The sequence below is a fragment of the Apaloderma vittatum genome, unplaced genomic scaffold (genome assembly GCF_000703405.1).
Source record: "Apaloderma vittatum isolate BGI_N311 unplaced genomic scaffold, ASM70340v1 scaffold9935, whole genome shotgun sequence".
Lineage (NCBI taxonomy): Eukaryota > Metazoa > Chordata > Aves > Trogoniformes > Trogonidae > Apaloderma > Apaloderma vittatum.
The window spans coordinates 123,083-150,432 of record NW_009718616.1 but is presented as its reverse complement, the minus strand read 5'-3'; the positions used below and the strand labels follow the sequence as shown (position 1 = coordinate 150,432).

The following is a 27,350-nucleotide window of genomic DNA, read 5'->3' as shown; positions in this document are numbered from 1 at the left end:
ATTTAGTATTCCCAGTCGACAGAAGCAGCATTTTTCTCTGACTTTTGATTGAAGCCTTGGCCCTGTGGTATAATCCAGTGTATGTGTAACAGGGATAAGAACTCACTAAAAACAAACTGGAAGATCTCTATTCCCAGAGAAATGCTTAAAATAAGACAGAAACATGGGATATGAAGAGAAAAATAAGACAAAAAAGTGATGGTTCCCTGTGTGTTCCTGAAGCCATATAGCATCTCTAGTCTTTCAGTACAAAATGACAGCTTTAATTTACAGTTAAGCTTGGAGAAATTTTTAGAGCTCTGAACTGAATTCTTTTATGTGGGTAACATAAAAAGCTTATCAGAACAAGCACATTTTTTAAACCACTAGGCATTTCAGGGTATATACTCTGAATTCAGATGCAGGATCTTGAATTTATGTTTAGAGAAAGTATACTGTAAGTTGGATCATTAGAGAATCAAAATGGAGATGAGATTAAAGCAACACCTGAGGACATACATATCTTGTGCATTATCCCTGTCTTTTGTTCCTACTGATTCTTCAGTTTAAGAAATGAATTTGCTTTGACTCTAGAGAAAAACAGAAAGAAAATGGATCTTTTACCTGGTTGAACAGGTAACAGGCAATATTGCTAATAATTATATTAATCTGTATTATGTTTTATCGGTTTGCCCAGCAAAATTTTGTTATCAGGGGGCTACAGCGCTGACTTCTGTGAGAAGTGTCTAGAAGCTTCCCCTGTGTCCAATATAGCCAATGCCAGCTGTTCCAAGATGGACATGCCAGTGGCCAAGGCCAAGCCCTCAGGGGTGGTGGTGGCTCTTTGATACCATATATAAGAAGAGGGGGGAAAAAAATGCAACAGCATCTGGAGAGAAGAGTGAGAATATGTGAGAGCAGCAGCTCTGCAGGCACCAAGGTCAGTGATGAAGGACAGCGAGGAGATGCTTCAGGCTCTGGAGCAGAGATTCTCCTGCAGCCTGTGGTGAAGGCTGTGGGGAGGCAGGTGTCCCCCTGCAACCCATGAAGGTTAATGGTGGAGCAGATATCCACCTGCAGCTCCTGGATGACCACGCGCTGGAGCAGGTGAATGTGTCCGAAGGAGTCTGTGGTCCTGTGGGAAGCCCAGGCTGGAGCCGGCTCCTAGCAGGATCTGTGAACCCATGGAGAGAGGATCCCTCACTGGAGCAGGGGAAGAGAGTAAGGAATCCTTTCCCTGAGCAGGAAGAAGGAGTGGAAACATGTGATGAACTGACCACAACTTTCATTCTGTGTCCCCCTGTGTCACTGTGCGGGAGGAGGTGGAGAAAAATGGGAGTGAAGTTAAGTCTGGGAAGAAGGGAGGAGTAGGGGGAAGGTGGTTTTAAGATTTGGTTTTATTTCTCATTATCCTACTCTGATTTGATTGGTAATAAATTAAGGCAGTTCCCCAGTCTGAGTCTGTTTTGCCCATGACAGCAATTGCTGAGTGATCACTCTGTCCTTATCTCAACCTTCAAACACTTTGTTATATTTTCTTTCACTTGTCCAGCTGAGGAGGGGAGTGATAGTGACGCTTTTGTGAGCGCCTGGCATCCACCCAGGGTCCACCTACCACACATCTATATTATGTTTGACTCTTGGAGTTTAAAAACAGGAATCCAAGTAAAAGGCCCTGCAAGTTCCCATTGAATTAAAACACAGGGTACATCCATACTGTCATATAGAAAAGAGAAAGAAGCCCAGCAGGCTCCTCTGGGCTCTCTGTGGTGTGCCTGTGGTGCAGAGGCATAGCTGTTCTTGCTGTGTGCAGTTTTCTTCTCTTCCAAGAGCCTGAGGTTAGCTTGAAATAAAAGGGGAAAGCTGTATTGCAGCTCCTCAGAGTTGTGTTTTCGCAGCATGAAAAAGAGGCTATATATATTTATTGTGTCCCAGTGAAAGGGGAAAGATGGAAGCTGAGTGTAAGAGTATATGGAAGTTCGTGAAAATATAAAGCCTGCTGGGGCCACTCATGTGTGTGATATTTTTCAGAGTGGGTCTAGAAGTCAGGTACCAGAGCAAGTAGTCCATGAGAAAGCTGAAATACATTTGAGAAAGTGAATTTGGATTTTGTCCTTACCCTCTTACTGTAGGGGACATTACCTGTTTTCTGGATAAATATTTTGCGTGCTTCCCGGTCTTCTTCTGAATGTAAGTGGTATTTCAGTTGGAACATAATTTTTTTGACTTTTGTAGAAGAATACATTATAATGAAGGAAATATGAGTTTACAGTAGAGAATTAAGGTAGCCATGGCAGCCTCTCTCTGTTTTGTAAGTAGTCATAAGACAGATAAAAGTTGATATTGTATTCTTCTCAGTTAGTTGCAATAGCCTTGGAAGTAGTAATAGGTTGCAGTAAGTTACTCCAAGGAATTCAGGAACAATCAAGAACATAAGAATGGCCATACAGGATCAGAGCAAATACTTAGGTAAGCCACTTTCCTATTTCTAAAAGTGCTCAGATTTTTAATGAGAGAGTGCAAGAAACATACAGGGACTTTTGGGGGGGATTTTGACAGTCAGAGATTTTATGAAGAGACGGTGTTAATATATTGTGTTTTATTGTTTAACTAATTTTACCAAAGATTTACAGTGAGAAATACTTGATTCCTTCCTAGCACACTATATAGCTGACTCCTGAGCATGAAACATGTTCCCCATGTTTCTTCTGTATAACAGACGAAGAGGTGGCAGGGTAGAAAGGGTACAAAAACCAATATGAACTGAATCTTTTTTTGATCCTATGATTTGCTTTGGTTCTTCAGTGAATATAGAGGCAAGTCCTTAAAATTCATCATTGCTGTTTGTCTCCAAGGTAGCCCTAGAGCAGAACAGATAGACATCAACCCTTAATTAAGGCCAGGAATAAAAGGTCTGCAAGGTATAAATTTAATGGTGAAAATATCCATGTTGTGGCATATTTCTGAATATGTAATGTTTGTCACCTTGTGGGGCAATAAATAGCAAAACATAACTTATATAATGTATTTTCTTTGTGTTTTTGGAATCCAAACTTGTCATCAAACATAAAGCCACTAACAGCTTAAGGTATATTTTTTACCTCAGACTCTAGGAATCCGTTAGAAATACCGAGTACACCAGATGGTGGGATATATCCCAGGTGACACAAAAATGCAACGATCATTAAGAGTTTACAGAAGAGTGTGTTGGAGGCACAGAGGAGATATGTTGGTCCTAACGAAGTAAAAAGATGATCCATGGATTTAGCGGGCAGTGTGTCCCGGCAGAAACGCATGAGTGTGCAAAGAAGGTGTCATGGCAAGATGAAACAAGAGACTCGACAGCTCAAGTGAAAGCAGGAGTAAATATGTTTGCAACCTCTCCAACTCCAAAGTTACAAAGGACATGAGGCAACAGAGATATGGGGGGGCATGCCTTGCATGGAGAAATACAGCAAGTTTTCACTGTATCAGCTTTCTCCATATTACTCCCCTCAGCCGAACCACTGGATTAAAGAGATAGTGGATTTTCGGGAGCTCCTGCAAGATAATGAAGGTTTATCGTTTCTTACCATGGCATCAGATAAGGCAGGCTTGCCTTGTCTTTATGCCTATTCTGGCGGTGATAAGAACAGAGATTACAGCCCACCTTCCCTGGGGTCTGAAAACTCCCTGTCACAGACTGATTACTTAGCCCTGCTGAAAACAGGTGTCTCTCACCAGGGAGATGAAGCCGGAATAAATAAGCCTGCAGTGACTGAAACCCACTGGATGTATAAGCATGTTACCACCTAATGTGGTTACTGGTATTCAGAAGGATACCTAGCATTATATTTTCTCTCCACGGTGTTTCCTTGCACAGGAAAATTAAATGAGGCAGAAGGTCTGCAGCAGGGATTTTTCCCTGATTTAAAGGCTTCGCTTCACATTTTGTACTAATCCAGCTATTTTTGGTACATAAAATATGGGTAAGAAAGGAAAGCAAGTAACATACGTATGTGCTCAGTCTTTTCAAAACTTCTTTTCAATAACTTTTAAGAATGACTTTCACAGCAGCAAGACCTTCAGATAAATATCATATAAAAGATAAAACATACCTATTTGATAGTCATAACTTTGCTCATCATATTTTCTCACTGTTGATAGTATTTATGCTCAAATAAGAGTTTGAAATCTCATGATTAATTTCCTTTTCTTTTCTGAATTAAGAAATAAGTCATAATACTGAAATTTCAAGACTGCAACCCTGCTTCTACTGTGAAACAGATTATTGTGCCACAATAACAAAAAAACCCTGCCATCATATAAATAGTACAACTTCTTGAAAGTCTTGAAGAACGTATAATTTAGTAAAATCCAATTTGGTAGGGATATTCTCTCTAACCTTACACTTGTGGGTCAGGTGAGAATACTTTATAGCACTGCAAACTATGTGCAGGCATTTTGTGTCTTTTGCAGAAAACTAGGCAAAATGAATGTTCTAAGGCGTGCTTAATGCTCTGTTCATAGAGGAGATAACCGTCACCGCAGTGTTTCAACTGCATGTGCTGTCATTAATAAGAACTTCAATAGTTGCATAATAAATATCTCTAGATAATATCTGAAAGTCTCAATGTGACCTGTAGTCCCAATAGTTCTGGTCTGCTAAACGCTAGAGATCACTGGCATCAGCTGCTTTTCCCAAGTGCCATTTTTTTCAACCATGGATACAGCAATACAGTCTTCCTCTACAGCTGCTTGAGGTACATTTACTTGTCAATCCTGATGTTTAATTCAGTGATCAGTTGATGGTTTGTTCTTACATTTTTCTTCATTGCAAATATCTCTAATTAGATTCTGATTCATCTGACATTCATTTTGCTTAGGTTAATATCATGATTTTGTAGAGGAAATTGCCTAGTGCTGTGATGTTTTGGTAACACAGATCTTCCTTTATCTCGCAGAGCTGAGGGTGAATGTTGGCAGTTTTACTCTTACCATTCATGTTGTCCTGCAGCTCATATATTCCTGAACAACGTCAATAACTTCATTGGAATTACTGCTGAGAATGAGGGTTTCAGGTTCTGATGGTGGCATGACTGCCCTCAGTTTTGCCAGGGCCTTTGCTCTAAATTTGTTGTAGCTTCTTACTCAATACTGTCTTCTTTTGCCTTTCTTATCGAAAGATAACTTGCTCAAGTTTGTAAATCTGATCCTATCAGGTCTGCAACAACAATAACAAAAGCGTATTTTGAAGACAGGAACATGCCTTGGAGTTTCTTTTATTTGCACAAAGTCACCCCTTTTCTGCAGAGACTGTCATAGTGCATCTCCTGAATTCACTAGAAATCATATACTGAAAGGCACTGAAAAAGGAAACGCTTACGCTGTGAGGGTGACCAAGCACCGGCACAAGTTGCCCAGAGAGGTTCTGGAGTCACTATCCTTGGAGATATTCAGAAGTCATCTAGACATGGTCCTGAGGAAACTGCCCTAGGTGGCCCTGCTAGAGCAGAAGGCTTGAACTAGATGACCTCCAGAGGTCCCTTCCTACATCAGCTGTTCTGTGAAGCATTTTTACACTACTAGAACTTTAACATTGGTCTTCTCTAAAACCATCCATTCTCTTTGTCTTTCCTGTGGGGCAGTTTGTACAGTTTCAGATGATAGCTGGGAGATACTTGCACAGCATCTGTTACAGGAAGGATTATGTCTGAAACAGATTGTGAGGTCTCTCTTACACAGCACACTAAGCTCTCGTGTTTTTGTTATCCATAAATGGCTTGTGCAATTCAAACAGTCTGGAGGATCCATTATTGTGCTCCAGCTCAGAAAAAGCAGCTCAAAAGTGTGATATTTTACAACTAATTAAGGCTGTTTCATTCTTACATTAGTTGTATAAGAACTTTACATACCTAGCGTTAACACAAACATCTCCTTCTGATGCATCACTGACTGATGTTTGGGGAATTTGGAAACCTTTGAGATCAGTACCCTGAAATCCAAAGGAGAAATCTTGTACCATGGGAATCTATTACATTACATGACTTCAGACCAGTCTCTCTCTTACTGTTTGCCTGTGTAGTCTTGCTGATCATCTCTAAATAGTTAAGGAAAATTATCTCTAGCCTTTGAATAGCATTGGTGTATTTCATGACATTCTGGTTAGTCTCCCTGCTTTCCTCAACTTGTTTCTTCTGTTCCGAGATTTTTGAGAGACGAGTGACAAGTTTGGGTATGTTTGTTTGCTGGCTGAGCTTCGAAATGGACAAAAGAGCTCCTGGAAAAGGTTTGACTGATGGAATAAATAGAGAGAACACTACTGAGATAAATGGGTAGCTCCACTGAATATTGCTAGCTATCTTCTTTTTGTAGTGAATACTGAAATACTGGCAATGGGACTAGTGGAGAGCAGCAGGAACCATGAAGGTAAAGGGAGATAATTGCTGCATCTGTGGTTTACAGGGACAAGGCTAGATAAACTTTTTCGAAACACTGCAGGCCAGCTGCTAAATCAGTGTTGTTTTTCAGTGAGAGGTCATTCAAGGGAGAAGAAGCAGAAGTTGGAGGATTGGATATAAGAAGACGAATGGAAGTCTCTAAGAGATGAATTAAGGTCTGTTAAAATCACACTGGAAATTTTTAGATTAAATAATGTGAACACTTATTTTATGAAAGAGTTCCAAATATATCACATAGGAAGAACTTTTGCACTTCTTTATTTATACCTTTAAGTTTCAAAATGGCCCTGAAGGGTATCATCCTTACCTCTAAATGCTTAGTTTCATTCAGATCATAATCCATCTGTCTCTCTCTTATGAACTATGGATTGCCAATTAGTGCCAAGCAAAAGTTGAGTTGGTTTTGATACAAATCAAAAATAGGTATTTCCACTGGAAAAGGAAAAAATGAGAGTTCGTCAGCACATGTGGGAGAATTCTGGCCACGCTTGTTCAGGAAAGATGAAACCAGGCTGAAGCAGGTGAGGTATACTGCTGTTTGAAAGATGACATTTTAGAATGATGTTTCAGAAAGGGTGGTGGGATCAGGCCAGTTGGGATACAGCCTAAACAATTCTTAAAGTACTAATACAGTGGAGTTGTTTTCAGTATCAGGGAACTGCCTTAGGTGACCCAGATAACTTCACTTAGTGCCCTGTAGCCTTTCACAATCAATCTTGCAGCATTTTACAGGAAGAGTCACCAATCAGTGGCTTTGCCAAAAGCCCTGCACTCAGCAAGAGATACCACCCTTATGGCAGGGAACTTCCACGTTTAGGACCTTGTTCTGCATAATGTGCATAGCGTTCCATGCTTCTCCTGACAACTTTCTAGTAAACCACACATGCAGTTGTGTATATACTTTCTCGATTCAGTGTGAGGATGCTACAAAATCACAGAAATCAATGGGAATTTGGGGGTTTCTACAAGAGAATGGCCAGATCTTGTAATACACGTAAAAGACCAGGATTTAAAGAAAGTATTGCTATTTTGTCTCCCACCTCTACCTATAGTTATGTTCTTCTGTGTTTGAGAATAACTTCAGACCTCTCATTATTTTTAATCAGAGTGTTCTTGTATGACTAAATGATCCCTTTTAGCCTACCTGTCTGTATTCTATGCATATGCCACTCCCTATTTAAGGACATTGGGGTCTGTTCATACATGATTAAGCTATTTCCCCGTCCTATGAATGTGCTGAAATCTCACACTGAGTACACTTTACACTTTAAATTCACTTTAAGTACTCTTTAGCATTCTTACTTCTTAAGTAGCAAAGTAGGATTGACGTATCAACTGCTAACACTAGTTTGGGCATTAACTCTTCCCAGTTCTTTAGTAAACCTATAATTCATTTTCCGTTGAATTTAGTACTCACTCTCCTCTTCACAGAAGCAGGAAAAGCTTTGAGAGACAACATAGAAAGCTTTGTAAAATATAGCCCCCTATCGGAAGTTATTCTTACAGTAAACTTTGTTGATTAATTACTTTAGGTAACATAAGGTCAAAATAATTTGTCATGCTACTATTCAGGTCTGTCTTTCTCTTTCTCTTAGTGGGAGAGGTTAGAAAAAAAAGAAATCAGTTGCCCTACTTTTTGTTGATAGCAGCTGGCAAGAGGTGCTCATGGGATGCTGTACATGTGTTCAGGCTACAGGATCAGATATTTGATACTAAAGTATGGTACTTAAAAGAAAAAAAAAAAATAAAATACTTAGTCCAAATGGCATTCCACATAGAACCATTGGTGGCTCACATCCAGCCAGTTACCTGGACCTGTAGGAATTAGGAGGTGCAAGCCATATCGGATACATCACATATATGAGATATGTCATTTGCCAGTCCACATCCTGCATTATGTTTTGAGAGTTTGAAAAATTTCAGCATACAGCAGGCAGAACTGCTGGAAGCATTAGATATTCTTTATTATACAGAAGAATGATCAAAGAGCAGCTTTGTATTTATCATTTTTCAACAATAGGCTCGGACATCTGCTTTCCGTGTTGCTGCCTTAGGTTCAGTTGGTTCAGTTACTTCAGTTTATCTTCCTAACAACAGTGTAAATTAACTTGCTTGTAACTTAATTTGCAGCAGAGGGGTGAGCTGGGCTGCTTGCAGGGATGAGACAGAGCTCTGAAGTGAGGAAAAAAAAGACAGCAGTAAAGAAGATGATGGAAGAGATCAGGTCAATTTGATACTCACTAAATATCTACCTCTCATCAAAGAAATAAAAGGAAAAGCTTTTTCACCATGTGGAAGTAGTGAGTGCATACTCTGTCTTCACCACCACCCTTGTTCTTGACCAAATAACTCATGAAGTAGATGGATATTGTTTTTATACTGTAAGCAGAGAAGGACTTTTGTCTGTTCTATGTTGCAACATGAAATAATGCAGTATCAGAGAGTTTTCTTGTCAAACTGCAATGAGGAAGTCAAAGGATCCATGGCTGTTTCTAGTGCACTTGAACTTGGTGTTTGGTAGCAAATGAATGAGCTGCAGTAGATTTAGATAAGTCATCAGGCTTCAGAGCTGGTGCTAAACTGTGTTTCCCTTGTGCATCTGGTGAATCTAAGCAGATCCACTCCCTTATTGTTCTATTTTTGCATAGCTGGGTGTTGAGAGAGGGACTAGAGAGAAGTTTTCTAGGGAACAAAAGGAGAAGTTATTCAGGCAGACATCTGAACTCGTCCCTGCTGTGGAAATAGTCTCTATGCTGTGGCTCAAATTAGGGGTAAGAGGCAGCATAGCATTTTTATTACTTTGCTGCCTTGGCTTAATACTTTTTTTTGCCTGAAGAGAGGGTGTTATAAGTTACCCTGCCTCTTTGGAACTACCGACTAAACACTAACAGAAGATACACCAGCCTATGGAAAACTTTGTTTTACAAGACCTGGCATGAGTCAGTTTGTGATTTGATGTTTTATGCCAAATCTCTTATCAAACAATTTGACCAGGTTAAACTCAGACCAATGAACTGTCCAACTTGTCCAGCTCATTGTGAACTCTGAACACGTGTCTTCCTTAGTCATAGGAGGAGAGCTGCATCTGTTTTAATTTCAGTCTTCTTTTGGAGCCTACATTAAAACCCAGGACTTTATAGGGTATTAAAAAGTCCTTGATGTATTTCCTGAGAAGAGAGGGTTGTTCTTTGGCCAGAATGAGCACACCATTCATCTGCCAGAGGGTCCAAACACTGTTTTATCTGTTTACCTGGGGATTTCACCTGGGATCTGTTTACAAAGATTTCAATTAATCTCATGCCTTGCAGTCTGGGTACTCAGCCTCTCTCCCTTCACAGGCTCACAGTCTGTCTGTTCTTGCTAGGACTGGGTTTGGTACAGATCCTGCAGAGTGTCACTAGCTTCTTCTTTTTCTATCATTTTTCTCCTTTTTTTCTCCTTTATTTGTCTCAGTTCCAGAATCATGAGAATCTAGGCATCACTGTTTTCAAGTGCTGGTATCACCAGTTACTTCCTTGTCTTATCTACTATGCCCTGGGAATTCATAGTAGTAAACATGTTCCTTTCTTGCTATCGTTATTTAGTGAGTAAGTGCTTTACTCCACCATTTCTTAAGCAGTGATTGAGGAAGCCTGTAAATGTACATTTACTGGATGTGTTCAAGTGTACAAATAAAAGAAAAAACCGTTACAGTTATGAGAATTTAGGGTTTCAAGATACAAAGGGATATAATGGTGTGGCAAATAAAAGCTTTCATTTGGAAAGCTGCTGCATATGTACCTTGATGTAATTACAAAGAAGACAAATTTTAATTTGCTTTTTCTTTACTTTGACATGTATAAGAAGATAGAATTCGTTAAATATCTTTAACCTCTAACCATCTCTTATGCTGTCTTTTGCTGTGTGTGTGCTGGCATTTAAATGAAATAACCAAGGGAGTCTTAAATGCCCTTATAAGCATGTTCATTCCAGCTGTTTGCAGGATTGTATAGGTCAGCCAGCCAAGGGGCTTGACTTTAGTGTTTTGGGATCAGTTACAGCTTCATTGGAGGGTTGAAATTCAATCTTAAATCACTGTGCTGTAACAAGTTGGCGCTACGGGGTTTTATTACAGTAGTTGGCTTCTTCCCTATCATGGCTAGCCATAGACTGTAACTGCATTTTTATAGTGTCTGTTTGGTACAGATGTAGCAGTCAGCCTCGGGTATATCACACTGGCACCTGCAGCGTGCTGGGACTATCTGATGCCACCTTTTATATCGCTGTAGTCAGGCAACCCAGCAGAATAAATATTAACAGACTCCCTTCCATGCTAATGAGATTCTTAAATAATTTACCCCTTTCAGAGCCAGGTCCTGCAGCCTTGATGCAGTCACAGCTCCTTCTGACTTCCATGGGAGTCTTGTCTAAGCCAAAACTGGAGGCTTGGGCTCACTTTGGTGAAAGTACATGACACCTCCATATTAAATCCATCACTCAAAATCCTCCTGCGCATCACTGGTGTAGCTGTAAGGCTTTTGTAGTACACATAATTAGGAAAACATTTTTTCCTGTAAGAATTATCTTTGTTTTGAGTCTATCTGACAACGTTAAATAGTAATGTTAAGAAACATATGTATATTTCTTAAGATGTGGGGAAACAAGCCAGGGAAGAGATCCCTTTCAACGTCTTATAATTACATTTATAGATTTCTAAGATCTGGCATTTGCTAGCTCTTGTTATGCTATGAACCAAATTCTCAGATGAGATCAACTTTTTTTGCCAGCCATTTAGTGGTGTCTGGTTCTGATTCATTAATACAGTGTATTGGCTTTCAAAGTAATTGAATATGTACTGCTCACTACTTACCTGTCATTTTTCTTAAGCAGTTATTGAAGAACTGCTGGTAAAGTATTGATGAGTGACTTTTTCTTTTTGTTTTTTTTTTCTCAGAAAAAATACTCTTGAGTTATTTTGCTAAAATATGATGTCTTCTGCAATATTATGTGGTATCACTACCATCAACCCTCCAGTGAAATCATTCACTAAAGTGCTTACAAGAATGGTGGAAAGACCATTACCTTGTTCTAAATATTTTCCATGTGAATTGAATAGTTGAATAAGAGTAACATTCGCTGTTGAAAGGCAACAGACTCTCTTATAAAGAAAGCCATTTTTTTTCATACCTGCCTTCCTTTTCTTTATTTCTGTGCTTTGGCCTTCACTAACCTTGGCTACTACTCTTTTATTGAGCTCTTTCAGCATATATATTTCTTTTGCATTATATTTTATCCCGTCTTACAGCTACCCAAGTGACAGCCAATTATGTGTCTATCTGCCCAAAACTACAAAGGCACTTTTGATATTAGATAACTGGGTTTTTTTTCTTCTTTGACAATTACCTGTCAGAATGCTAGCAGGTTTTTTTTTTCCTTCTAGAAACTGAACTTACTATAAACGTTAATGACTTACTCAGAACCTTCCTTGAAATTCAATAACCTTCATGCCACATAATCTTATAAATGTATTTAGTGAGCTGTTATAAGGGATTACTGTCTTAAAATCACCCAAAAGCTAGTATTTCACCTAGACAAGTGAATTCAGATCATTAAAAATCTAATAGGAATCTCCTCTGTGATCAGATGAGTGCTTTACCTGTCACTGAAGGTATAAAGAAGTGATTTAAGCCAAATTTTAACATCTCATTGTGACACAGACTACACTCATCTTTGATTATGAAGCCTCTGTTGAAAGCTGCTAAGTCACAGGGAAGGAGGCTGTAACCTTTAGCTGAGGGACAGGAACTTCCTAAATAGCGTTCTTCAGCCAAGAGCAATCATCTGACAACACCCTCCCACTTCAGATTTAAATGTTCTCCCCTTTGCTACAAACCTGATATTTCTCTCATGTTAAATCTTACAGTTCTGTCTTACTGAAGTCAAGCTTGTCAGTAAAATTCTGAAATTTCAGCAAGAGCATAAAATTCGTATAAAAAGTGTTCTATGCTTTATTAGTCAATCTTTGAAGCAACTAATTTTATTTTATTTATTTTTTTAATAAACTCTTGCTTCACCTGTTAGTTTTCTGTTAGAAATTCTGAATTTTAGGGTTTGGTAAGTCAGTCTTTTACTCTCCAATGCTGGATTTTTATCCAGACTAGCAGATTTTTGATGTTTTTTTTCCCCCTTAAATTAGAAAGTACGTATTCTCCAAAATAATGTAAAAGTATGATGTGAACATGGTGCATTTGCCCCAAGGTTTTACAAAAATGTTTTCTCAGTGGAACATCTGTCAAGAAAAAGGAAATACATGCCTAAGAGCACTGGAATGTGAAGACAGGGTTTAAGTCAAATGCGGCTTGTACTAAAAATGGCCTTGATCCAAGATCATCTCTATGCCAGCCCAGTGCCCAAGCCTCAAAGTGGTGTGTGCAGCTCCCACTGCTCCTCTCCTGCTTCAGCCTTGCCCTCTTCCTTGTACTGGTGTGTAGCTTTTTAGCAGTGAACAGTGGTCTGGGCAAAAAAGAAGGAAGGAAGGAAGAAGGGAAGGAGGGAGGGAGGCGGGAAAGGAAAGGAAAGGAAAGGAAAGGAAAGGAAAGGAAAGGAAAGGAAAGGAAAGGAAAGGAAAGGAAAGGAAAGGAAAGGAAAGGAAAGGAAAGGAAAGGAAAGGAAAGGAAAGGAAAGGAAAGGAAAGGAAAGGAAAGGAAAGGAAAGGAAAGGAAAGGAAAGGAAAGGAAAGGAAAGGAAAGGAAAGGAAAGGAAAGGAAAGGAAAGGAAAGGATGGAGAGAGGATGGGATGGGATGGGATGGGATGGGATGGGATGGGATGGGATGGGATGGGATGGAAGGACAGAGTGTGAGGGAAAGGTGAGTACCCTGCTGAGCTCAGCAATGGTGTCCTAAGGCTTCAGAACAGAGGGCACTTGAAGCTACAGGTGGAGTTTCCTGGAGGAGGCTGGGGAACCAGTTCATTTTTTAACATTGCATCTTACCAAACTGGGCTGAACTGTCTGCGGCGTGCTGGAAACTAGTGATAATGGTAAAAGCAGCAACAGTCCTCAGAGATTCCTCATGTCCAGGAAACTCTTCTTGAAGTCACAGGTTAAATTTATGTCCATAAGATGAAGCAGGAAGTTCTAGAGAAAATGTCTTTATCCTTAGGAGCAGTACTTAGTATGGATGATGAGCTGTGCCCTGGCACTTCTCCTGTAATAATTATTAGCAGCATCAGCTGACACTTGAGTCTTACATGCATAATTCAAATGTTTAAGATAATTCTCGACTTGAACTTAGAGTATGAATGCTCTGGACTGTAATTTTTGGATTTACCATTTTTTCATATAGAATGGATACTTTTCTTGTAGTAACCAGAGAAGTATTTCTAGGGATTGTCTTACGTGACAAACTGAAGCAGCTTTTTAATATCAAATGCAGAGTAAATTATACTTTCTCACTTTCTAAACTCAATGATTTATAGGGTATCAAATTTGCAGATATTTCTATATGTCATTAACCCTTTATTCTTATATTAAGCAATTTTATGGGTTTTATTTGTATCAAGCTAATTTTAAGGGTTTTTTTCTTGTCTAAAATGATCTGTTAAGTATGAAACCTCTTTTTCTTGATCCACTAACTCCTTCTGTTACGGATGTAGATCTATTTACTCATCTCACATCATTTATAAAAGCTTTTCCATTAAAATATAAAACTGTTATCCTCGAGGTTTGTGACAGAAGAGAAAATTGAGTTTTTACACTTATTTTGAAAAGTTGACTTTGTAACTCTGCTGTGGTGTCTCATCACCCAGACAGCTTCTGGTGCGTATTTTGAAGTATCCTAGGACCTGAGCATTTAAAGGAGGGATTTACTCTATAGGGGCCGTTTGTTGAAGGCTGCTCTCAAATATGTTTTTTGATCTGTCTGTTTACTAGGAACATGTTGGTGATTTCTGTAGATCCTGTGCAGCACTGCTGTTTGTTGCCCCACCTTTTACTGTGTTAATCCTTTACCATCGGCAGCATATAGGGCACTAAAGTTACAGCTGCCCTATTTCTTCTGTTCAGGATTTTCCAAATGTGCAGCACATCTAGTTGATCCAGGTGGAGAAGGTCGAAATTCAGACAGATTAGTTCACCTGAACTCTTTGCTGCTCGTAACACAAAAGGGCATGGGCATGGCCAGAAGAGAAATTTGAGTCTGTGTGACTTCAACGCAGCCCTGTCTTGCATCTCGGTACCTTCTCTGTGCACACTGCAGAAAGAGGGACATGGAGAACATTTGATAGACTTAGTGGAACAAGGAGGTAAAAGAACAAGACAAATGTGGCACATTTTCGTTATGTGATCTAATAGAGTCCCACTAGAGCGTTTTACTGCTAGTCCTAGTCTCCTAAGCTGTACACTTTACATTACAAGATTGTCAGTGCTCATGGTGACTAAATAACAAAGCACCCCCTTGGCAGCAGTTGTAAGAAACATGACGTCTCCTTTTCCAGGTGTTGTTATGATAACGAAATGTTATTTGCTATCAACTTTGATGGATTTTTATAAGTTTTTATGAAATTCTTTCATGCAGATGGACACAACTCTCTCTAAAACTAGACTCCCAATATTTAATTTGCCGAAACTGAAACCCTCCTCTTTAATTTGCAAAAAAGGGTTTTGGTTTTTATTCCACTTTCATGTTAATTGTTAAAAAACAGTATCAAAAAACAATTTATGACAGATGCTCCCAGACACTGTTGTCTTAGTTACCACAAGTCATGGAGGTGCCAGCCTCTCCCAGCATGTGCTTCTTAGGAAAGTGATATAATGGTAAATCCCCAGATGATCTTAGTCACATCCAACATACTCTATTTCTCCAACCTCGAGCTCCTCTGCCCTACTAAGTTTATATATGTCTTCTAGCAATGGGAAAAGTCGAGTCAGCTAATTTTGGGAATCTCTGTCTTGCCTTCTTGGTTCAGGTTTTTTGACTGTTTCACGAAGAATCTGAAAATGGTGATGAAAGCAGAAACTCTCTTGGCAAAATTTCTTATTGAGAAAAACAACCTCTTTATCATCAAAATGGTTTTGGTGAAGCATTTCAAAGTACTAACATGCATATAAATCCAAGTGAAACTATCTGTCACAGTATCTGCTCCTTTCCAGCTGTACCACGTGGCATAGGTTAATCTGGTGGCCACTTGTGGCTACTGAGATTTTGGATCTCTGCAAACACAGATAGTACTGGCTCTTCACATTTGTGTAAAAATAGGCTCTAATTGTGCACAGCTACTTCTTTCTTTCCCTTTATTCTGATGATTTCTATGCAGTGAATTACCTGTATCACAGACTAGGTTAGGAACTGATTTTATTCATTTTCACAGAGCTATAAAGTCTCTGGCCTTCACCTGTGCTTGAGGACTCTGTTGGGTGAGATAGTAGACATAATAACAGCAGCACTTACATTTTCTCTATTCAATGCATATTGCTCATGGTATAAAGAAAACAGAACTTAATACGTTTCCTCTGCCATTATTGTGAATTATTGGGTTTTAAACTCCTATCTGCACTGTCTGCAAAAAGGTTTTATAATTTGGAAGAGAATAGCAATTTGAGCAGGATAGACATGCCTCCTACTTCTTTCTTTTCTTTAGATTTTTCCCCCACACTAATGTATTCTGTGGGCTTTAGGGATGAGACAAATTACTCTGTTGGCGACAAGAGCAAAATAAATGAGGCTTAGCTGCACAGGAAAAGCCTCGCTGCATAGCATGATGGTGAAAGCACTTTTTAGTGAGGAAGGAATAGTGCCGTATGTTTGGCGTCCTGCTCTCAGCACTCCTTTGGTGGTTTACATGCTGTCACTGTATATAAAAATAAAGAGTGAGCCCTGCAGGCAAGAAGTAAAAGCAACTCTCCCAGTCTTACATAAGTGCTCAAAGCACTAGGCCATAGACTCATGTTTCATGTTTTTTGACTCACCAAATATGAATTTTTGGGTTTTGGCTGGTGACACAGCTTCAAAGAGAAGCTTTCTCCCATGATATCTTATTGGATAGGTGGTAGGAGGAGAGGAATGGATACCTCAGTAGGCAGCAGGAGAGGAAATTAAACCTTATTTCTCAGTGTTTGTGCTGGGTGCCTTTACTACAGTAATCCCTAAAAAGACTAATCAGTTTTTATATATGTATGGTTATTTACAGTGTATATATGCATTTATACAATCATCTTTGGGAAGATACTTGTGGCTACTGTGCTCTTTTGTGGGAACCCAGTCCTGCTAGACATGCTCAGAGTTTGTTTGGCAGATATCAAGGAGGTACATATGAAGACAAACTTTATATCTGATGCAGTTTAGGCATGAGCTGAGTGCTAAGCCTGTTGAGTCTATTGGCAAAGTGCAGTGGCCGTGTTTACTGATGTTGCAGTACTCTATTTTTCAGATATTTAAGGTGCTGATCTACACAGTTCTGAAAATTGCTCCCAAGGACCACTTTAACAAGGGACACATACTAAACAGCGGTATGGGCAGCCATCTCTTGCAGCAAACCATCCGTGTGAAATTAATTTCCTCAACCCCTGTTTTGGCTGAGCCTCATGCTATCTACACCAGCAAATTCATATGTGCCTGGAGAAGAAGCTAGGCAGTGGCATGGCACTGTGGGTGCTAGTGAGCTCTAAAGAGTACTCTGTCATGTTAATCGTGCTCAGTGGTACCAGCGGTCTTCCCAGACAGCTCTCCCCTGCTCAGGACCATTTTGAGCAAGTAGGGATGTAGTTGTGCGCAGCTGCCTTGTTTCAGAGCCAAGGACATTTTACTGGAAGCAATCCTAAGCCAGCTGCTTTCAGTGCTAGGAGCTTTATAGGTCACCCTTATTGGTGTAGAAGACCTATGCTATTGTGAGAGTTTCAGTGAATGTCAGGGCAGAGGTGGCTGATAAGCAGATTCCAGTCTGATTTGGCAACTCCATCCTCTGCTCAGTTGGTAATGTCAGATCTCCAGGAAGAAGACGCGTTATTTCTGAAAATGGTGGTCTGTGAATTATTTTGGTGCTTTGCTGACCCTGGAAGGTCTCCACTTGCATTGATGGGAACGAAACAGTTTTTGGCTCCAGTCATGGATGTCATAAATGTCTTCCTATGTCATACAGGACATGACTCTTGGTACGTTGTTGTTAATACCATAAACTGTGAGTTCTGCCTATGTCAGAGTTTTTGAAACCTGCTGCATCTCACACATGAGATTTGGGGCACCCTTGTATTATGTGATGTATCCTGTGGTTTAGGGGAGCTACAGGCAGGGGTATTCCTAAATAGAGGTCACCTGGATTGCCTGAGGGAGCACATTAGAGAATGGTAGAAAAAGCAAGTGATTCTGAAGTGTTCCTTGTGAAGGCCCAGCTAGGCCATTATTGTGACTCAAGTGAATCTACTGCAAGGTGAAGATATTACAAGAATGAATTGAGGGCACTGTACCAATTTGTACCAGTTTGGATGCCCACGTAGAATCATAGAATTGTTTAGGTTGGAAAAGACCTTTAAGATCATTGAGTCCAACGTAGCAATGCCCCTCAGCCTCCTTTTCTCCAGGCTAAACAAGCCTAGTTCCTGAAGCCACTCCTCGTAAGACTTGTTCTCAAGACCCTTCACCAGCTTGGTTGCCTTTCTTTGCCCATACTTCCAGGAAGGTGACAACCACACCATTAGACACTGAAATTCCATCTGACTCCACATAAATAAGTACTTTTCTGGATTTGGTCAGTAACTTCTGTAATTCCTTTCCATAACTGGAGAAGAAATCAAATTATTGATCCAAATGGACAATGAGTTAAGAGAGGGCAGAATGTAACAAAAGCAAGCTAGACAGCCAGTGCCACAGGAGCCAACAGCTTCACTCACAATGGAGTGGTGTTCCCTTTGAGATTCTCCCTTACCTATAGCACAAAAAGGGTAAGATTTTTTTTTTTGTTTAAAAAAGGAACATCTTACATGTCCAGGAGGATTTTATCATTTTAACATTGCCCATTGTGTGATAATTTTTCATTTTTATGTACTGGGCCAGATGTTTAGCAGATAAAATCAATGTAACTTCACTGACTGGAACCAAGTTGATGATTTAACCTTTGTTCATTTAGTTGTTTAGATTTATCATATTTATTAACCTCAGTACAGAGAATGTGGCTTTCATGACTGGTATAAGGGATGATTTTTGTACGAAAAAGATGGGTTCTGCTCTCAATGACACCTAGCCTCATCTTGTAGGGGAGGACTGAAACTGGCCATTATGTGTAAAATGAAATGGTTTATGTGAAATACCCATGTATGATAATACTGTGGTTAGTATTCATAGGGACATGCTTACTCCATCTGTTTCAGTTATAAATATTTTAAGTGCGTATTTCAGTAAATTTTAGGGTTTGTAACAAGGTAGTAAAATCAAGTAGATGAGTAATAAATCCTAGCAAGCACAGAAACTCAGTTGTTTCTCAGTAGGATTCTGTTAAGCTGCTCAGAAATGTCTTACTACAGCTGGAAAAATATTGAACCAAGTTTAAACTTCCATAAGTGTTCTGCTGAGAAAGTTGATTTTAATGTCTTTAGAACAATAGACTGAATTGTCAAAAATGAGTAGCAAATGTGTTTGCAGAGAAATTTCAGTTTTGTGCTTTTTTTTCATTTGTTTTTTTGCTTAACATTCAGAAATGCTGAATTACTTAATAACCACATGCTGATGCAAGGATGAAGGTTGATGCTTCTTAGCTTCCTCCATTTCCACACCCAATTAAATCCTCCCCTAAATCCCATGAGGACAGTGGGAAGAGAGCCGTTAGGCTACCACCATGTCTTTCTGACTTTTGCTTACCCAAAGTAATCCATCAGCTTTTGGCAGGGTGCAGAGAGCTCGTTTGGCTGTTGTTTTTGAAGCAGCTTGCTCTAAGGTCTTCCAACATTTTCTACAGCGTTTCACTCCCTGATAACGTCTCAGGTAGCGAGGAGGCTCTTGCAGTTTTCCTTAATTCCTGCGTTAAAGAACTCCCATGAGTGTACCCAATAGCCACATCTGGGACTCCTCTGCCAAAATCTCTTCTTTAGGACACAGTCAAGTTTGATAATCTAAGAAAACAAAGATGTGAGGATGAGAGGGAGCGTGATGATATTTCAGTAACAATAGCAAGGTTTATGTAGCTTTGCTGAATCTAGGTGAGCTTGTATTTAAGACAGATTTTGCATTTAAATAAATATTGTCAAGTCTTAGAGTTTCCAACATACAAGAATAAAATAAAACTTGTCTGTGTTTGCTTTGTAGAGGTATTTTTATATTACATAAGTGTTTTACAAATATTTTCTTTAATTAAAATTTATTCCATATGCTTTTTTATTGGAAGATATATATGTTGACTAATAGCTAGACACCAGCTGGACAAAAGCTGCACTCAGGAACAGTAGTTTCAGAATCTTGCCATACTTTTCTCTGGTGAAATCTGGTGTAAATAACAGAATATCAAGTGTTCCGTCTTGCACATAATTAAAAATGGATGTTCTGTTTATGTGTTTTCTTACAGCTGGCAGCATTAGAGAGACAGATCTTTGACTTCCTTGGTTTCCAGTGGGCTCCTATCCTTGGCAATTTCCTACAAATAATAGTTGTCATTTTGGGGTTGTTTGGAACTATCCAGTTTAGGCCTCGATACATAGTTGTGGTAAGTCTCTTTTATTATTTTTTTTTTGCAATTGTTTTTAAAATATGTCATATTGCAAAGCAGAATTTTCTTGGTTTCAAAACACTAGATGGTATTCCTGTAGCAATTTTAGAGATCTACATGTCTTCTTGGAAATTTGGGGCTACTGAGTGGCATACCTGAGATTTTAGAAGCTGTAGAGAATGGCTAACTTAGAGAAGGTACTGCCAATTATGACCATGATATAAGTCATTAAGAAGATTCTTCACAGAATTAAATACATGGATGGGTCATGGGAGCATCTACGATTACATTATGTATAAATGAAGAAAAGAAATTGCTATTCTCTTTTCAATAGACAAGCAGAATCAATGGCCATTTAAAAAAAATGTAACGGTCAAGTTATATTTTGCTCCATCTTCCTCTTTAACAGGGATAAGCAAGGGCTGTAGAAATGCTTTTGGTTCTGTGACCCATAGCTTCCAAAAAATCTCCATCTTGCATCTAACTTTGCCACGATCTGTATTTATGTCCTTGCCCCTAAACTGTTGTAAATTCTCTCTGATGCTTGTAACAGGAAGCTTCACAGATTTTTTTTCACATGTACTTAACATAGCCAGGAATAAAAAAACCTTCTAAAGCTGTGAAGAAAACTGCCAACAAAATATACCCCTTTTCGTCCCCCACAGTCTCTCCTGAATAGATTAATATTATGTCTTTACCTGGCACTGTCTGTATCTGAAATATTTCTGTTGTATTGTCAGTAAGGGACTTTAAGAGTCTAAAGTTACTTTCACAAAAGCGTGAAATAAATGCCTAGTGGTGAAAACTCATTAAACAGATACTTAAAAAGCTTCATCTTTTCGAGCCAGGCCCTGAATCCTGTAATTTTTTGTCGTGTCTTGAAAGAAGAAGTGAACAAAAAGTGCACCTAAGGTTCTTTATACTTGCACAAGCAGACTATAAGTAATTGAAAATTAATTGATGTAAATAGTGGCACTTTTACATCTTACCTGTGATTGGAGAACTGGGCAGCAGTGTGTATACATCCATATGTTGATGACTCACATTTCTGCTTCGTTTTCTCCCTTTTATACATAAGACATTGGAAGCAAGTGGGGGTAAGCATCTGTAAAATTACATGAGAAATCTGCATCTGAAGTGCAACACAACACAATCTCTTGCCCCTCTAGTTCAGCACTGCTGTTCAGTGGTGGAAACTCTGCTTCGGTTTTCAAATGAAGCACAACAGATGTTGACTGTTTCTATATCTTTCTCAATGTAAATGAACATTTTAGGCTAAACCAAAGTTGGTTTAAAGTAAAGGTAGAAAACTTTGTAATTAAAGAAAGAAACACCTTAAAAAGATACTTTATTCTGAGGTTTAACTGAACTTGCATTCTGATTTAACTTTAAGCATATATTTAGGAGCTCAAGCATTAGTAAGGGAAAATACTCATTGCTTGGGAAGATAGGACTTCATAGCAGCTTCTGTCCTTACTAAAGTAAAGTTCCCAGTGAAAAAGGAGGAGTAGTCTGAGCCAATTCTGAAGTCTGAAGAGTGAAAGTACACAAGTTGTCTGGAACCAGCCTCACAGCTCAACATCAGCAGAATGGGGTGGCTTGCATGCCTCCTTAGTCCCGCTATTCTTCTTCCTGGCTGAATACTTCTCCAAACCCTGTAGCAGCAGTTAACGAGACCTTTCAATAAGCCAGTTCCACTCCTAAGCTGTTAAAAAACCAGCCTATCGAAAAGGAGAGATCTTTTTGCTAGATTGGTGAGCTGAATCCAGTCTGTGAGGTTCCCAAATGGATGCAGGGACCACGATAAGGCAGAGATTGGGACTGCACAGTCATGAACAGCAGTATGAAGGTGGAGGGGCGAGGAGGAGATGCAAGATTTCCTTGCTGCTAGCTACAAACTTGTCAGTTCAGCCTCTTGTCTAGCTTCACCCTCAGGCTGAATTCAATGAATACCTCAACACAGCATAAACCATTCCACTTTTTCTTAGCTGCTACCTGCAGTTCATTTGCAACAGCACAAGCATCAGTTCAGCCACTTCATAAACTATCAAACCAATGCTGAAAAGCAAGCATTTTCTTTTCTGATGTTAAGCGTAGGTCAGTTCTCTGACCTCTGTTGCTTGTTACAGCAGAAGGGAAGAGGTGGGAGAAGAAAAATGGTAGAAAGTAGCCAGAGGAAGGGGAAAAGCACGTGGAGTTTCCCTGCAGCAGTGAAGGGTTACACCAGCTTAAAGTGCTCCTTGACGTACAGCCTGAGGATCTTCCAGCCAGTACCTAACACATGGCCCCCAGAAGCCTTACTTCCTAGGGCTGTCCCAAACACAGCAGGGCTTCAGCAGCTGTCCTCAGAAGGCCTAGAGGAGCCACTGGCACAGACAGCAAAGGCTCCTATCAGTGCCAGCTCCAGGCTCTCTGCAGGAAGGCAAAAGGGAATCCAAAGGCACCTCTCCCAAGGAAGGACAAAGACTGCCTCCCTGCTTCTGAAACCCATTGAAACCAGTCCACTTATTACAGCAGTAAACTTTTACTGCTGGCTTCAAATATAAAGTCTGTTTAATGCAAATCTACAGTAGTGTCATGAATTTCAGTATTACTTAAATACGATGTAGAGAGAGATTCCTACCTGGGCTCCAAATTCATTGAGAAGCTCCATGGGCTTCGGAGTCCAGAGCTACACCTTCAGCCACTCGTAAGCATCTGGCTATGTTAGTGGTTGGTGTCTCCTGTTAGAGTGAGAATTTGGTACTGTGCTTTCGGCAAAAGAAATACATTGAGTCATGCTTTTATGTACTCTGATTGCTGAAGCTTCTTATTTAGATTAAGCCAAATCCAGTTTTAACTGGAAAAGTAACCAAATACTTCAAGAAAATTATGCTTAGTATGCATTGTCTTCTCCTTACAACTTTCCAGGAAATCCATTTTGCTAGTACACATGATGCAATTGTAATATAAAAAAATGAAGTAAAGGGAAATCATGTCAGACAGTTCACTTCTGTAAACTGTCTACACAAAATTGATCTGGCACATGTGGGTATGAATTGTCCCCATCATATTCTCTCATACTGTGGTAGGGACCTTGACTTAGGCTGACCAGCACCAGAGTCCTCTGTTTGACCTCAAGAGAATGTCTTTAATCTATCTTCTGTGGCATGAAGTCTGTGCCTGAAGGTTTCCCTGAAAGTGAAGTTACACAAGAGCTTTCGCTTTGCCACCCTGTGCTGCATATGTAGTGTCCTTTCCCCTCCAAATTTAACATATGGCAGGAAAGGGAAAGTAAAATTAATAAAATGGGTTATATGCATGGCCATAACCTGAAGCACATCCATACTGTGGTCAAACATGAGACTAGTTCTGCTGGCAAAATTGAGCAGGCTTTTGGTGCAGGTACCTAGAGCCAAGGAGCTCAGTGAGGACTGTGATAGAAGCTAGATAAACACAAACTCAGCGGGATGCTTCTAACTCTTCCAATGTCATTGAACCCAGGCTGGTTAGTTTGTCACTAGCATTTAATGAGTATATAAGCTGCAGTCATTTCTTTGGCAGTAGCATAACCATAGCCATTGTAGACTAAAAGTTTGAATGAAGAAATGAGTTTTGCTTCATAGTTTGAGTGATACAAAATTTTGTCTGAGAGCTTCCTACTGAAAAAAAAAGCTCCACCCCTGGGAGCTGTCATGCAATGGCTCAGTCATAAAGCATCTCTGTTGAATACAGTTGTCATTCCAAGTAGATAAAAGTAGTGGGTCATGTTCTCCATCTACAGTCCTTCAGATACAGGGCTATGAGGATGGTGATTCTGAAATTAAGCTGGAATTTCACTTGCTCATAAGTAAAATTTTGAGTTCTCAGGGTTTAGGAAACAAAGAGAGAGAGAGAGAGAGAGAACAGCATTAACTCCAAGTGTCCTAATTACTTTAAATCAGATATTTATTTATAATAGTCTTTGTATTAGTTAGTAATTTAGATCAATTTTTGTGAACAATTTGTCCTGTTACTAAGCAAATGTGATATTTTCAGTGCCTGAATATTTTGTGGCTGAGTTACATCAGTGCAACATCCCTGGGGGACATAAAAGTGCAGAGCTGATTCCTAATTTTCCCGTATTAGCTCATTTGAAACTTAAACATTCACAAAGAAATAAAACCAGCTAGATTTCAGTTCTAACTATGCTGTAACACATCCATCACACAGCTCCAGAGCTCTGCTGTGATCCATTTCCTTGTGTATGCTTTTCCTTTCTTAGTAGAATTTGCTATCACCAGCAAGATTTTCAGGCTGTTAAAATTGATTAAAGATGATGACAGGATACTTGTTAAAGTTGGAGTTTTTTCCCCCTCCTACTTCTGATACGGGACTTCAAAAGCCTTTTGAACGATGAGTCATGTAGATAACATTGCACAAACCTGTCCCAAAGCTGAACATAAATGTATTAATGAACACTGAGACATAAAAATAAAATGCTTAAACAGGGTGAATATAAGATGGAAATCTCTGCTTTGCTTGCCTTCATTTATTGCCTCTATAATATGATATACAGGCAATGTGTACACTTGAAAAACCAGAAAACAGTTTCTTTAAAAAAAGCAGGTTACTTTACATGATATTCAAGCAAACACTACACAGACACTCAAAAGGTGTGTGAAATATTTAGGCATCCAGAATTACTTCTTGAATATCCTTCCTGGTAAGTCCTGAGTTCTTACTGTTTCATCATGTTGATTTATGCCACTTTCCTAGCCATCTTTCACAAAGATGACTATGTAGGACTCTAAGTACTGATGCCTCTGAGGCACAGCCAGGAATTAGAGGGGTACCATCTGATGACTCAATAGTTGCTGCCTTTTCCTTGAAGTATCCCTGAGCCAGCTTTCATTTCCCCTAATGCCAAGATGCTGCCAGAGGAGGTGCTGCACTTCAAATTAAATATACACTTGAGACAGGTAATTCGTTAAAGCAAAACTTGTCCCACAACCTTGTAATATTCAAATTTGGAAATTTCCCTTTTCTCTCTGACTTTTCAGTTTAAGACGACATCCTTCATGTTTTCCCTTAACCCTTTCCTTCTGTGACATTGTGGCTGTCCAGTATCACCGATTTAACTCTAGAAATGGTTATATTTCACTGGTATGTGAAAGGCATCTCTGCATCAGCTTCAATATGGCCTATGGAGTCAAAAGAGGTATATAAATATCACTGTCGTAGAGGCTGGCATCAAGAACCCTCTGTGTTGGACAACAGTTTAATAAACATTTCACCTGTAAAGTTTAGGGAGTACTCTCTCCACATAACTTACAAGACTCCAAATGCATCCTCACACTACATAGTATATAATCCTTAGCACAAAAAGACCAAAAGCAAGAAAGTACACAGTGCATCATGGGGAGGAATCTGCAAAGATTACCACCAGTGTGCTAGGTCCTTCCAGGTGAAGGAATCTGTTAGGCAAAAATGTTCAGGTCATTTTTAAGTAGTGCATCATATACGCAATAAAATAAAACAAACATCAGCTCTTCTAATTAATTGAATCTGTGTGGAAAATTCCTTCTTCATGCCAGATACGTTGAGGGTTGTGATGCTGAGCATGAGACCAGCTGAGCTGGGAAGGATGGAATGTGGCTGGCTGAAGAACTGGAGGGGTAAGAGTGAGCAGGCACAGCAGGACATGGGGCAGGAGAGGTTCAGTGGTGGGTCAGGGCATGAAACAGCTTAGGTGAGGTGCCTTGGGTGGGAAATTAACCCTGAGGATCAGTGTGGACTGCATGTTTCAGACCCGAACCAGTCTTCCATTGACAGCAAACATCTGCCAGCACTCATGACGTGGCCCTTTGCACAGAGGACAACAACTCGGGACTGCAGGCAGTTTCTCTGCTAGCAAAAAAGAGAGGTCTGCATCATAGATCTTAAAGTTACACCTCCCCTAGCAACCAAAGCAGTTGTTATTGTGATGCTCCATAATGGCATATTGTTACTTTTAAAAAAAAAAACCAAAACGTTGAAGGTATGTACATATAAATTTATGCACATAATGTTCAGAAAGTACTACGAAATTTTCAGGAAGAAACACTTAAAAGTTGCTACTAAAAGGTGTTTAAGCTATTAAAGCCTTCCTGTGCAATCCTAATGTGATCCTTGTATATATTTGATATATATTTGTATATATTTTTAACTGCGTGGATGCATACCAGTTGTTTTTTAGGGACACCTCAGTTGCAATAAAAAGGACAGACATTTTGTTTCTGGTGATTGCAGCTAAAGAACGGAAACTTGATTTACAGAAAACAGAATACATGGGAAGAATGAGGCACGTGACATCAAGAGTAAAAGGACTGTTTTTTTCATGAAGGCTATACTGGATTAGCTGACCTTTATCTCTGCTCTCAACCACCAAAATCTTGTTTGAGACAAAGCGAGTCACTTAAATGAAATTTCTCACATGCTTTGTTTTCCTTTTGCCTTCTGCGTTCTTGTCTTGAGACCTTGTGGTCCAATTTGCACAAGTGCTGAATGCTCAGCCACAGGGAGCTGAACACTGAGCTTAGAAAGCGCTTTATAACCCCAAGTGTTCTGAAAAATGAAGTCTTAAGCATCTCAAGTTGGATGCCTATAATGTATGAATACTTTCTGAATGTAATCTCTGCATGTATCAGAATATAATTTGCATTCTGAGAGCTGTATCATTTCCTTATAACATAAAATAAATTAGTTAATGTTTGTGCAGCTTTCACACATCACAGCGATGAGCATCTTAGAAAACCTCATGAGGAAATTAATATTCTGTCCTCAGAGCAAGGTCTGAGTGACAAAGAAATGAAGTATTGAGTTAGCTGTTCATAAAATGTATTAAGCTGTTCATAAAATGTATTAAGGGAGGTAAGGTCTTTTAAAATAAAAATACACCTGTGATAATGTAATTAATGTTTGCATTGTATTGCAAAATTAAGGTAGTATATATAACCAGAATTCTGACATTTCCTATTTTACTTTCTTGCTTTTGCTGTCTTAAAATCTTTCTTTTAATGTAATCTTACCTTAAGTAACTTACACTATACTATAACTGCTGCTTGCATATCCAAAAGATATGTTTTCAGATGTGGACAAGAACTTTCGTAGTTAAAAAACCCCATGCGGTACTACTTGCTGAATATGTAATTGTTACGTTCTTAAAGAAAAATGGAGCTTAAATTAATATCCCTGCAGTTCAGTGAAAGTGTAGGAAGAATCTCTGCATACACAGCGGCTGGGTTTCGAGGTGCACACCTGCTTTG

The 27,350-nt window shown here is 39.4% G+C and overlaps 1 protein-coding gene across 1 annotated transcript in view; it reads left to right on the top strand.

The window, feature by feature from the left end:
• Positions 1 to 6,381: 6,381 nt before the first annotated feature.
• The window catches only part of LOC104274618 (sodium/potassium-transporting ATPase subunit beta-1-interacting protein 3), a gene marked incomplete at its 3' end in the record, with an annotated part of 104,159 nt that continues 83,190 nt past the window's right edge, over positions 6,382 to 27,350 (top strand). Inside the window, exons 1-2 of the mRNA XM_009870304.1 lie at positions 6,382 to 6,387; positions 19,945 to 20,082. Coding sequence (XP_009868606.1) covers positions 6,382 to 6,387; positions 19,945 to 20,082 — 144 coding nt within the window. The remainder of the gene's footprint in view (positions 6,388 to 19,944; positions 20,083 to 27,350) is intronic.